We start from the raw sequence: 13,619 nt of genomic DNA, 5'->3' as shown, positions 1-13,619 counted from the left end.
CCTTTAAGTCCGCTGTGCCACTTGTTCAGAGAAGGGATTACATCCGTGTTCCTCCTGTTTTTAGTTTGATCTCTGGATTATACAGAGCCTGGCCATATCCTGTGCATATTAGTGGATTTGAATGTAAATTATCCTTGTAAACAGATGCACCCTGCACTGCGGTGTGCCGCCTGATCCAGATGCTCCATCCGCCTGATCCAGAGGCTTGATCAGGTGCTCTACGTTAGGATTCAGACAGCACTTTCCGAGCATGTCCCTGAATCTCATAGTAACGGCATCTGAACTCTGCCTGAGAAAGATCAAATTATTTATAGCCTTGGCAAATGAGATGAGCTGCTTATCTTTCACGGTGCAGTCAGACGCTGCTCTGCTCCGCATGCGAACAGAGGATGCAGGGCGACATGGGCAAGACGAAGTAAAGGGGGGAGAGATTAAAGAGATGGAGCCCAGGTCTGTCAAACAAGTGCAAACTCTGCAAAGAGGATTAAATGGGAAGATTGGATGAAAGAATGATTCACTTTATCTGATCTTTCATAGCAGTGAATATTTCAGAACTATATGAAATCAGGTTTCCACCTAATACATATGCAGGACAGACGAAAGGCATGTATGCACTGCTACCATTCATCATGCCTGGGTCCTTTTTTCTCCTCTTGTTAAATATGGAGTGTTTGACACTGTTGCACTTTGTTTGGGTTGATGGATTGATGCGTTTTTGTTCGCCGCTGACCTTAGACTTAGCTTTACATTCACAGTGGTGTGGACTGCTAATGATGGCATTGGCCTTTTGTCCATGCCAAACGCAGCACCGTAATTAGTTGTAGTGAAAGGCAGTGCTGTTCTGCTTATTGATTTTTATTCTTTGCGAGGAAGATAACATGCCAAAGAGAGAGAAGGGATGATATGATTGAGAGGCTGCTGATTCGCATTATGAGCTACATTTACAAAGTTAATGAGATTCTCTCCCAAGTACAGAAACCGCAGCAGCAGAATTTGCAGATTTGTGAAATGATATGTAAGATGATATGTAGAGAATGTTGAATTCTTTTTCTTTTCTGCTCATGACTATTGTAAAAACGGTAGTCGTTGCATAATCTACAAGTTGGGTTTGCATCCACATTTTTATGCAGGTTTTGAGATATTGCATCAAAAATGATGAATGGAGAAACCTGAATGTGAATAAAGTTTCCAAAGTGTACACACACAGACAAATAATTTACACATTAACTAGAGTGGAAACACATTAACCAATTAAGGTCCTAGATGGGCAGTGTAAAAAAATAAATAATAATAATTACCCATTCATTTGGCGAAGATGAATATTATCAGACCAGTATCAGTGTATAGGATCTCAGAAGTTTCATTCACAAATTGCTTTGTGATTTTATGTCAATGGAAACATCAGTGATTTAACAGTAATTTTCACTGTAAAATAAAATAAAATATGTACAATAAAAAGTGTTAGATTAAACCTAAATAAAAAAAATGCTTAAAATAAGAAAATTTGCATTAGAACATAAATTAGAACCAAAAATTGTCCTGTGTAAAGTTAAATGAAAATAACTTAAAAAAAAACATTTAAAAACTCATAAAATGACAAAAGCACAATAAAATTACTAAAACCTATCCTAAAATTAAAATGAAAACAAAAAACATGAATGTAAAAGTTAATTCTAAATATTCTTAAATGCTATAATAGTATATAAATTATGCTAAAATAATACAAAAACATAACATGCATACATAAAAGTTTATCTTTAGTAAATCCAGAAATTGGCTCCATTGTGAATCTTTTTTGGTCAAGTGCTGCACATCATTCCCTTAACAATAAATACATCTTTTTTTTTTTTTTTTTGATTAGATTTAGATTAAGATTAAATTCCCTCTGACTGGATTACTGATGATTAAACATGATTAATCTGAAATGTCACTAGTGAATGGCGGGGCGTTTAAGCATGAGATTGCATGTTTTATTTCAGCTCAGCCACTGGTGTTTCATAGAATGTGTTTTAATGTACGTTTGTGTCTTTGTATTATAGGTAAGCAGTGATGATGCGTTGTCTGGCAGCCCGTGTTCACTACAAGACCCTGATAGTGATCTGCGCTCTCCTCTCTCTGCTCACGGTCGTTCTGTGGAACAAGTGTACGAGTGAGAAAGCGCTGCGCTTCCTGCCCCGGCTCCCCCAGCCCCCTCCCAGCCCGAAAACAGACAGCCACCCGCAGCAGCCCCAGCCCCCCGAACCTCCACCTGTGGTCGGCGGAGTGCGCTACGAAGAGATCGACTGCCTGATCAATGACGATGTCACCATTAAGGGCCGCCGAGAAGGCAGTGAGGTATACCTGCCCTTCAACTGGATGGAGAAGTACTTTGAGGTGTACGGCAAGGTGGTACAGTACGATGGCTACGATCGATTCGAGTTTTCACACAGTTACTCCAAAGTATATGCCCAGAAGGAGCTGTATCACCCCAGTGGAGTCTTCATGTCTTTTGAGGGGTATAACGTGGAGGTGCGTGACAGAGTCAAGTGCATCAGTGGAGTGGAAGGTGAGTGATGTGGTAATGTTACACCTCTTCATTTCTGATCGATCTTCTCTGATAATGGCTGCTTAGTAATACTATGCCGAGGTGTCCGAACACGTAATCAGTTAAGATGGATTGTGATTTACACCTGGTATTAACTCGTGTCTATAAACAGGCATCAAAAGTGCAGTAGAGATCGGGGCTGTAACGGCACGCACTTGCACCGAGGTTCAACTTAAATCTGACAGTTCATCTTTATTCTGGCTTGTTAAAAATAACATCACTCGGGTATTGATAGCTGTGTGCGCAGGTGAGACTAGTCTTAAAAAGTTAGTCAACTAGGAAAAGTAAGACTGTTTACCCCTTGGCAACTGCTAGTTGGTCAAACTAGTGCAACTTGACCCTGAACAACACAGGTTGCTATCTGTATTTAAATTAGATGCATTTAAGCCATGCCAGTTTAATTCAAACATTGTGAATGTGAATGAGAACTTGAGTGCACTGTGTGAAGATTTGTGTGTGCGCTCATCCGAAGCGCGCAAACTTGCGTTCCGGTCTCAGACAGTGCGCAAATATTGAGTTCTCTTCCAAGTCTTCTGCTTGAATAAACACGTTCACACAAAAGTTATTTCAACATGTCCATCTTGGTAAGTATCCTAGCAGGCATAGACATAGTCTGTTGAACATATAATATCAGTGAATTAGATCCGTGCATTGTTTTAAAGTGACAGCAGGATATATAATTTTTTTTTTTTTTTTTTTTTTTTAATTAACCTACTGTCTGCGATTTTAATGGTAATCAAAAAATAAAAGACACGGAAATAACTCACTGCTGTTGATTGAAAAGTTTTGGAAACTATAATAAAGATTAATCTTCACTTTATACAGTTAAATATGCAATGTTATTTTACATTGCTTTATTAAATTTCTGTACCTAAAAAACTAATGTTTAAGCTACCTAAAAAAAAAACCTGTAAAACCATATCTACAAACTGAACCGTGAGTAATTTGAACCTTTTACACCCCTAGTAGTGATGCTCTGAATTTTCTGCAAAAAACAAAACAAACAAAGACCAAAATTATATATATACAAGGCCAGAGGCAATCACACCCACAATCACGTGTGTGTAAGTGCATCTAAAAGCCACTTCAAGTGAAAATTCTGTGCCACCTCTGATGCATATATTTAATTAGGTTAGAAATAATTGGCCTTTATAAAGGTAAAAATCAAATTACTTATTGGAAAGTCAAACTTATTGAAAAAGTTCCTTTCTGTTACTCCTGCAAACTAATCACTCTACAGAATATTGTTTAAATCCATTCCACTGGTTTTCCCCCTCATAATTAGAGCAGAAAATGGTAGAAAAATCTGCAGGTTCTGTCTGGCTCATAATGTGTCTCACACAGTTACTTTCTCCCTCATCATCAAGATTCACCTAAATACATGTCACATTAAAGCAGCACTTAATTGTGGCTCACTGGGAGAAGTGAGAGGCAAAGCGACCTGCCTCATTTCTAACACAACTTGTTAGTGGCCATTAATAGTCATTTAGTGCAGTCCGAGAGGTGTTTCCTGGAAGCCAGGCTCGAATTATCTACGTCTGGTTCTTAGTAAGTAATGCACCCTCAATGGACTATACATTAAGCAAATGAAAGTGGGATTGATTCAGCCAAGAACTGAATCACAAGAGCTGATTTGATGAGCTTAGACGTCATGGAGAATCATTTTGCACTCAGACTCCCTCCCATGTGTCTTCTGGTGAATGTCAATGAGGAAAAGCAAAACCAAATTAAAGCAGAGTCATTTCCTTTTTTGATAAGGAACCTAAATGACAAGCATTTCAAAATGAACTGATAGATGACACTCCTTAACAGGAAAAAGCTGATTATGGTGGTCTCTGCTCCTTCAGAAGCTTTTAACTGTCCAGAAACTGCATTTTTCTCTCCACTGTGTCAGTGATCCAGCAGTTTCACTCCCCTGACAGATTACTTTTAATAATTTCCTGCTGGCTCACTCTTCTCTCCACCTCTCTATCTCTTTGCAAGGACCGTCCTTCAGCAGACGGGGTTAAATGCCATTTTCGATGCATCACAGTGATAAAGCATAACTCTGATCCCAGTCTCACTCCAGTTCTTGGATCACTTCTTCCTGCAGATCTCTGAATATCAGACCAACAGCACCATATCAAAGCTATTATAACAAAGTTTGTGATGCTCTCTGAAGAGAATAGAGTCGCTCAGTGCCATTTGCTCTTCGGTATTGTTTTATAATGAGACTGGGTAATGAAGTAATCACTTCTTAAGGAAGTATTGAAATTGAGTTTAGTCTGATCAATACTGGAGTATAAAGGATGCCTTCCAAACCACAACATCATTGCTATTCACTGAAGACGGTGAAGTCTCTCACAGTGCTTCATAGGACACTAATGGCAAACAAAGTAGAAGAATCTTTTTTAATGAAGTTAATCTGTATCTAATTTAGAGCAGTGTCAAATCTGTTTGCTTGTTTGCATGTGTGAGTGTACGTCAGTGTATCCAATGACAAGCGTGTAAACAAACCTCACTTTACATGCTCAAAAAACAGAGAGCATTCTGCAGTATTCGGTCCAAAATGCAGAAATTCAGCACATCCAAACACCCTGGTCTGAAAAACTCATTGATCAACATTCAGTATTAAATCACTTTCAACTCTTTTCTGGTGAAAGCTTTTAAAACATGCAAACCTTGTTTTGTGTGTGCATTTAAAGAACCCCCTTCTGTGAAGCACCACAAAGAGGCACATTCATACCAAAATCCTTTGTGGCAGGTGGAAAAATTGGGTTGTCTGTGAGTCGAGATGAAATTCTCAATGTCTGTGGCAGCACAAAAGCAACAGAGTTTGTACCAGTCCCATACTTTTGTTTCCTTTCTAGTCTCTTCTCCTCCATAACCAAGTGTAAACTGCCTCAAAACACAAGTGTAACATTTAAGAACGGGCTTGAGTCCAATGTTCAAGGAATGTTACAGTGCTGGTGTGAAGGTCGCGCAACTTGCGGGTGTCCGTGAGTGTTGGGTCTCGCTGAGCTAATCAGTTAGCGTGTATTTTTAACTTGGTGTCTGGCATCAAACTTTTATGCCAACAGTAAGCAGCTTTGATCACCTCAGTAGATTTAATTCACTCTAGTAAGAAATATGGACGTTTTTTGAAAGGTGTTGCACATGCAAACACAAAACAAAGATTAATGAGAGGTTCTGTTCCCCTCGCTTTCATCCCAGCCGTTGGAGGCACAAAAACAGTGTGTTGAGCTCAGAGGTAATAACCCACATGGGCCTGCGGCAGTGTGTTTGAGCAGAGAGCCTATTATCAGAGACAGCGGACAGACTCATCAGTCTCCGTCGAAGGACAGAGAGAGGGAGAGAGAATAAAAAGGAATGAAAAGGAGATGAGTACGGAGGGGTGACAGTGAAACAGAGCTTCTTTTTCCTCCTCCTTCAGTTTGAGGGATGGCGTCTCCTCCAGCAGAGGATCAGAGTGCTCTGAATAGTATCTAGGCCAGAGAGTGCCTCCTGATACAGGTCCCACTTAGAGCCAGCATGTGTATGTGTGCTTCCTGGAAAGCGGGAGGCAGGCTCATTGGTGTGTTTGTCATCTGTATTGCCTTGTTATGTCTGTGTTTAACCCTGCATGTGTTTTTTTATGTGTATGTTTGTGAATAGATCCTTTCAAGCCAGCTATAAAGGAGCAGTGTTGTTGCAGTGTAATGCCTGTGGCTTGATTATTGTTATTCCAGGAAATAGAATAGATGAGCCGTGATTAAAGAAAAGAAAAGGTTGGAAAGAGGGTGAATGAAAGCTGGGTAAACTGTAGCTCTCAGCATTTATGTCTGTGTGGAAAGCACAACTTCATACTTCAGATCCAGGTTATTTGCTTAGGGGTTTAGTGGCTTTTTCCTCCCAGTGTTCACTTCAAACATACTTTTTTTTTGTATGTTTTGCTGATTGAAGGTGTATGTTTTCACTTGTTACTGTGTACCCTGGAATTTCTATCTGATCTAAATTGTTTAAAAGTCATGAAACCAGAAACAAGATTATTTGTAATGAATGAAGATGGCAAAAACCACTGCTTTACATGATCACACAAAAAGACTCTAGCAGTATAAAACATTATCATTTAGACATCATTTAGTTGCCAAAATTGAAGATATGGTTGTATATGCGAGTGATTTACTCGAAGTGTAGAGGGTTGCACATACTGCCGTTCAAATGTTTGGGATTGAAGTCTCTTAACCTCACCGAGACTGAATTAAAAAAATATAATAATAATATATATTATATATATTATGTATATATTATATATATTGTATATACCAATTAAAAATATATATTTTTGTCATTTTAATATATTTTTTAATATATTTTAAAATATAATTTACTTCTGTGTTGGCAAAGCTGATTTTTCAGCAGGCATTACTCCAGTCTTCAGTGCCACATGATCCTTCAGAAATCATTCTGATATGCTCATTTATTGTCAAGAAACCGTAATGATCAGCAATGGTAAACAGTTGTGCTGCTTAATATTTTCGTGGAAATCATGATACTTTATTTCCAGAATTTTTTGATGAATGGAAAGTTCAGAAGTACAGCATCTATTTAAATATTTTGTGTCATTAGAAATGTTATTGTTTCTTTACTGAATAAAAGTATTCATTTCTTTAAAAAAAAAAAAAAGTAGTGTACATATAAATATGTTTCTCTTATTTTCAGTTCAAAATACAGTTTCTAATATCTCTTCTTCTGGTTCCTTCCTACAGGAGTACCTTTGTCCACCCAGTGGGGCCCTCAAGGGTATTTCTATGCTATCCAGATCGCTCAGTATGGCCTGAGTCATTACAGTAAGAACCTGACCGAGCGGCCACCCCACACAGAGGTGTATGACACAGCGGAGGAGAGAGACAGCAGGTCTAGCGCGTGGACTGTCCCTAAAGGCTGTTCCCTCACCAGAGTCTATGACAAGACCAAAGTCACTTCAGTACGACAGTTCAGCGCTCCAGGTACAGAAGCAGATATTGAACTACATGCTTTCAGTATATTTGGTCTAGTTTCATTTCTCTGCCATTCTTCTGTTCTTCATACAGTCCATCCCAATTTTGATTGATCTTCTATTCTATCTCCTCCAGCTTCACACCTAGTATGCATACAGTTCAGTATCAACTAGACTATAACAATATATATATAATTTATGTATTTTTTTATTTTTTATTTTTATGTCTTGTAAACCCTTTAGTATGATGAAATACTTTTTTGTCATCCTTACACATTTCCTTATCTCTCCTATATTCTTCTTTCAGCATTTTTGCATGGCCTCTTACAGTCCTGCTCCACTGGGCATGCACATAAACACCCTCAAAATGTCAAAACACACTACTAACAGTGCCTCATACACTACCGCTGAAAGATTTGCGTTTTATTTTATTTTTAGTAATGAAGGGTCAAGTGGCATTGAGGGCTGAATAGCTGCTGAAAATGTAGCTTTACCATTACAGAAATAACTTTTAGAATATATTCAAGCACCACTGTCCTCTTTTATAGAGAACAAAGAGGCTATTTAATGACTACAATACTTCTCTGTAGAAATAGAATCATGAAAATAAATTCTGCTTTCATCAGACAGGATTTTTATTCTTTCAGTCTCCAAATTGCATGCACATGATTATGGGGTTTCCCGGACAGTGAAGGAAACATCTATGCAGCCTTCCGATATCACAGTAGACAGTACATTCTATTCCTCCCTCAGGATACTGCATGATACGGCAGCATTTTGGGGGTTTCTGACACAATGTGTTGCTTAGCATTGAGCTAATCAATAGCCATTAGAATTAGCAGGGCTGTCGCGCTGGCAGGCAGTAATTGGGTGTCATCACCCAGAGCATTGATTAGAGCAGGGCCAAGGCTCCAGCAGGGCACTGCCTCCCTCCTGCTCTCTCCGTCCTCCACATCACTGCTATTGATGAGAGGGTAATCAGAGCAGGACAGTACAAATCCACTTAGTCTCTCCATTGCCTTATGTAATGGATTTATGGATGCAGCTGTGGCCTGATGGTTAGAGAGTTGGACTTAGGTCTGAGTCTCGGTGCTGTCAGGAGTTGTAGGTGGAGGGAGTGAATGAACAGTGCTCTCTTCCACCCTCAATACCCATGGCTGAAGTCCTGTTGAGCAAGGCACTGAACCCCCAGTTGCTCCCTTGGCGCTGGATCTATAGCTGCCCACTGCTCCGGGTGGGTGTTCACTTCTCACTGCTGTGTGTGTGCACTTGGATGGGTTAAATGCAGAGCACCAATTCTGAGTATGGGCTGCCATACTTGGCAAATATCATGACTTTCACTTTCATTTTTTAAATAGTGATAGGGGCTGTTTGAGACAAGATGTCCTCTGCTGCCTCTTATCTTTTCCTTTGATTTGCTTTTGTCCTTTATCCCTATCCTGTCCTATTTTCTGTTGCTTTAATGTTGTTGATATTACTCTGTCTTGCGCGTTTTCTCTTGCTCGAGTACTCGGCCTCATTCTTTTTCTTGTGCTCTTTTATGCTTTCTTTTCTCCTCTCAGTAGAGGGTATGAGTTGGTTTCCTTTTTGTTCTGCATAACCTTGTCAGAAAGCAGCACAGACAGAGGCGGCGAGAGGGATTTGACTCTTAACACTTAGAAACAACTTCAGGATGTCCTGAAGTGTTGAATGTGCATTTCTGTAAAAAAAAAAAAAAAAGAGAGAGATAAAGTACTTTGATTGAGAGTTTTGGAAACTGATCTGCTCCTTTTGCAGCAAGTTGCACTGCAGTGTGTTCAACAATCTTCTGGAGGAGAAATTAGTTTTATCACTGTCCAACGTGAGATGGATGGTTTCAAAGTTGTTTCACGGTTGGAGCTTTTCTGCCTCTCTGACATTAAGTTGTAGGTTTAATTAACCCCAGGACAAATTGACAAGTGAAACCTTGTGCTCTCAAGAAAACCTGTAGCGTCATTATTCGCAAGTTCTGTCCATTAGTGTGTGTGAATCTGTACTTGTTTGGGTGCTTTTGTACTTGTTTGTGCATGCAAATGATACTGTAAGGGAAATTTGCAAGGATTTATACTATGCTGTTCATAAAATCAATTTTCATAGTCATCTAAGGTTGTTTATTTGTTGTTTTTTGACATTAATTTAGCATCAGTACCATGAGCTTGTTATTGTACCAAAGGCAAAATTTTGCTATGGATGCAACAGACATCCAGTTGAACCTGTTGTAACATTTTTTTTTTCTGTTCCTTGTTTCTAGAAAACTCAGAGGGCGTCTCACTTCCTCTTGGCAACTCGAAAGACTTCATCATCTCTTTTGACCTGAAGTTTACATCTAATGGTAGTGTCTCTGTCATCGTGGAGACCACAGAGAAAGGTCCTCCGTTTGTTATCCACTACGTCACCACCACCCAGCTCATTTCTTTCAAGGAGCGTGACATCACCTATGGCATCGGCCCTCGGACTGCATGGACCACGGTCACCCGTGACCTCCTCACTGACCTTCGCAAAGGCATTGGCCTATCCAACACCAAAGCGGTCAAAGCCACCAAGACCATGCCACGTCGTGTGGTAAAGTTAGTGGTGCACGGCCACGGGATGATAGACAATATCACAATCTCCACCACTTTGCATATGGCGGCTTTTTTCGCAGCTAGCGACTGGTTGGTGCGCAACCAGGACGAGCGCGGTGGTTGGCCGATCATGGTGACTCGTAAACTCGGGGACGGTTTCCGTGCTCTGGAGCCGGGTTGGTATTCGGCCATGGCACAGGGGCAGGCCATGTCCACTCTAGTGCGTGCCTATCTGATGACAAAAGACGACACGTACCTAAAAGCTGCCTTGCGTGCCACCGGACCTTTCAAACTGCCATCGGAGCAGCATGGCGTCAAAGCTGTATTCATGAACAAGTATGACTGGTATGAGGAGTACCCCACAATCCCTAGCTCCTTCGTTCTCAACGGGTTCATCTATTCACTCATAGGCCTGTATGACCTGGCTCAAACGGCAGGTGAGAAGCTCGGTCGGGACGCAGGTCAGCTGTACAGCAAGGGGATGGAGTCCTTGAAAGTTATGCTGCCCTTGTACGATACAGGGTCGGGCACCATCTATGATCTCCGCCACTTTATATTGGGCACTGCGCCCAATCTGGCTCGTTGGGACTACCATACAACGCACATCAACCAGCTCCAGCTACTGGGTACTATCGACAACTCACCCATATTCAGGGACTTCGTCAAGCGTTGGAAAAGCTACCTGAAAGGAGGGAGGGCCAAGCACAACTAAAGGGGAGCACACCTCTACGATCTCTTCATGCCCTCACATCCTCTTCCCGACTGCCACCATCAGGGCCACAGTGTCTAGTGAGGAGAAAAAGATGACTGAACACTTCGGTGGCCCTCTGACTTTTCAGTTTGAGACCGTAATTGCAGTGCTGCTTGTCTGTGCTGATGTTTTAATTAGGTACAGTACAAACGCAGCTGCTTGCAGCATGTGTCTGGATAAGGAAGAGGTAGGGCTTATGTATTTAAAATTCAAAGCTTCAGATCTGCAGGTTTGAGTGAGAAACGCGTCTGCTGAGATTTGCCACATTTGGGCTCACTTCAGTCAAGATGAGGAATCGCAAAGCAGCTTTCCAAAGTAAAGCTCGGAAAAGAATTGGTCATCAGACAGGCAAAATTGTCGAGAAATAAATCTTTGAGAACAAACTTTAGCTGCACTAGCTATTTAAGATCATAGCCTGTGAGCAGAGCATTGCATATAATGCATCTAAGCGACGGATAAAAATGCTGAAAATGTCCTCAAGTGTAGCATTGTTATATTTCACAGAGCATTGAAGGATTACTCGGTCAGTTTTGACATTGGAATGAAACGCGCCTTTGTTCAACCCACTGTCTAGCCTTCAGTCTGCATTTCATGATCCTTTGCTCTGTCAGACACTCGCCACAATCAGATTGAGCCGTCACGATTCCGGCCCAGTCCTGCCCATAATGCACTTAAAGCTTTAGAGAGGTGGTTGTAGGTCACTTGCTTCCTGTTTACAACAGATTTCAGGAAACATTGCTGTAGTTATTAAGACACCACTGTCCTGGACTAACAAACAGAGAGGCTGCTCTTTGAGAAATCTGGGGGACTCTGAAGAGTCGTGTAGCTGGTGTTCTTCAAACTTCAGTTAAATCGTGCTCCGTGTAGATTAGTCATGCACTTTACTTGTGTGGCATGCGTGTGTGGTGAAGATGCGTTTATACAACCATGTGATGAATTATGACTTTTTGACATCAATCCAGTTTTTTTTTCACTCATCCTTAATGGCAGTGAATCATTTCCAAGGGAATTTTTCGATTTTCTTTATTGTAGCTGTACCAGTTTCCTCAAACATAATTGCTGTAATGTGTAGCAAAAGAATGAGGATGTTTCTTTCACCTTCAGTTGAATAACTTGCATCTCAGGCAAGCAAACAATGCTGTTTAATGTATTAAAAAGATACTAATGATCAGTACTTCCTCATTAAAGCATAGAGTGTACTATTTTTATTTTACATATTTATATTTATATTAAAGCTTCTCCTCACATCACCCAAAAACATTTCAGCAGCCTTCTGACCAGTGCAGCCAAGTGTCCTCAAAAGATGGCCAGATGTTATCCCATTATCTGGCATCCTGCTGTTCTGAACCATTTCGAACAGATGTTTGCGTTCTGGCGTGCGCTTTTGGCTTCAGATTCTCAGAAAATAAATGTCAAAGAAGGGAAAAATGTGTCAGTTCTGAATGTTTGATATGAAAGCTTCTGATTTGTTTGGCAGGGATGGCGTTTTGAGACTATGGGTGCTTTAGTCCTGAGGCGTAGCTTTTGTGTTGACCTCTTTTGGTTTAAAAGTAATGTTTTCCCGTGAAATTCAGGTTGCTTGTAGTCTCGCCGACGCAGTTCTCACATAAAATACTATGCACATTTCATACTAGACAAAGCGATATTTAAAAGTGGAAAAAATAGTTACCATGAGTGAGACCGAGAGCTACATTTAATTTATACTGTACCAAAGTCTTTAAAGTTTGGGTTATTTTTATCCGAAGTATTGAAGTGTTTTGTATTTTGCTGTATGGAACATTTGTCTTTTCATTTTTTTAGTTGGGAAAGGTGATAGGATTAAAGGAACACTTTGAGTGGGTAGTTACATGCCTTCCTCTTGCGAAGAAAAACCTTTTAATACTTTTTTTTCACATTCAGTCTAGATTTGTAGGAAATGGAGTGGGTATAGAAAGCAACAGGGAATATTATTAATCACTGCTATCTATGGGGATGTGTGCAAATCTTGAAGTAGGGCTAATGCTCAGTGCTACAGATTTCAAAAGGGAAAAGAGAGATTTGGATCAGCATCTCTGTTCTTGAAAGCCTTGTTTCAAAGCAGCCTCCTTTTTGAGTTGAGTTAACTAAACATTGTTTGCATCTGAGAACTCCTTGGAGCAAGCAGTGTTAAAGCACAACTATAGTTTCATTAATTTATTCTCTCTCTCTCTCTCTAAAAATGTTTCGAGTCTGGACTATGTGCAAAGCCTTCCTCTGCAAGAATTGTAAAACTATAGAAAAGAGTAGAACAGGATTACATTTTCCCTCTTCTCTTTCCTTCTGTTTCATTTCATTCTTGATTTATAAATTGACATGCAAGGTGTATTTCATGTGTATGCAATAAATGATTGAACTGAATCACAACAGCTGCACATCCAGAAGTTGTTTAGACTTTGCAAAGGAAGCACAATGTGCGATCATTTTTATGCAGGGCAAATGTTTATTAAAGTCTTTGTGCTTTAAATTGTTTTTTTTTTTAAATTGTATAAATAAAGGCATTTCGTTTTATACATAAAAGTGTGTCCACTGTGTTCCTTTTAATAATTCAGCATTTTCATATGCATACTGACTAGATTTTCTCATTTATTTGGATTTTGATTCATTGAAGTCCTATCCGGTCACTTTTCTACTTCCTCACTAGCTGAGCAGAAATGAGCAGTGTTAAACACGTCTTCAGGTGTCTGCTGTTCATTATAACCCCCACCACATTTCTCTCTATCTCAGTCA

At 40.1% G+C, this 13,619-nt stretch overlaps 1 protein-coding gene across 3 annotated transcripts in view; it reads left to right on the top strand.

Annotated features, from left to right (window-relative positions):
* LOC128016907 (D-glucuronyl C5-epimerase B) overlaps window positions 1-13,366 on the top strand; it is a 52,152-nt gene extending 38,786 nt beyond the window's left edge. For all 3 annotated transcript variants that reach the window (XM_052601857.1, XM_052601856.1, XM_052601855.1), the window contains 3 exons: window positions 2,040-2,545; window positions 7,312-7,551; window positions 9,811-13,366. In XM_052601857.1, the coding sequence (XP_052457817.1) occupies window positions 2,050-2,545; window positions 7,312-7,551; window positions 9,811-10,835 (1,761 nt within the window). In that variant the 5' untranslated portion in view covers window positions 2,040-2,049 and the 3' untranslated portion in view covers window positions 10,836-13,366. The remainder of the gene's footprint in view (window positions 1-2,039; window positions 2,546-7,311; window positions 7,552-9,810) is intronic.
* Window positions 13,367-13,619: the final 253 nt, after the last annotated feature.

This window comes from Carassius gibelio, chromosome A7, assembly GCF_023724105.1.
Source record: "Carassius gibelio isolate Cgi1373 ecotype wild population from Czech Republic chromosome A7, carGib1.2-hapl.c, whole genome shotgun sequence".
Classification (NCBI taxonomy): Eukaryota; Metazoa; Chordata; class Actinopteri; order Cypriniformes; family Cyprinidae; genus Carassius; species Carassius gibelio.
This window is presented reverse-complemented; position numbering and strand designations above follow the sequence as displayed.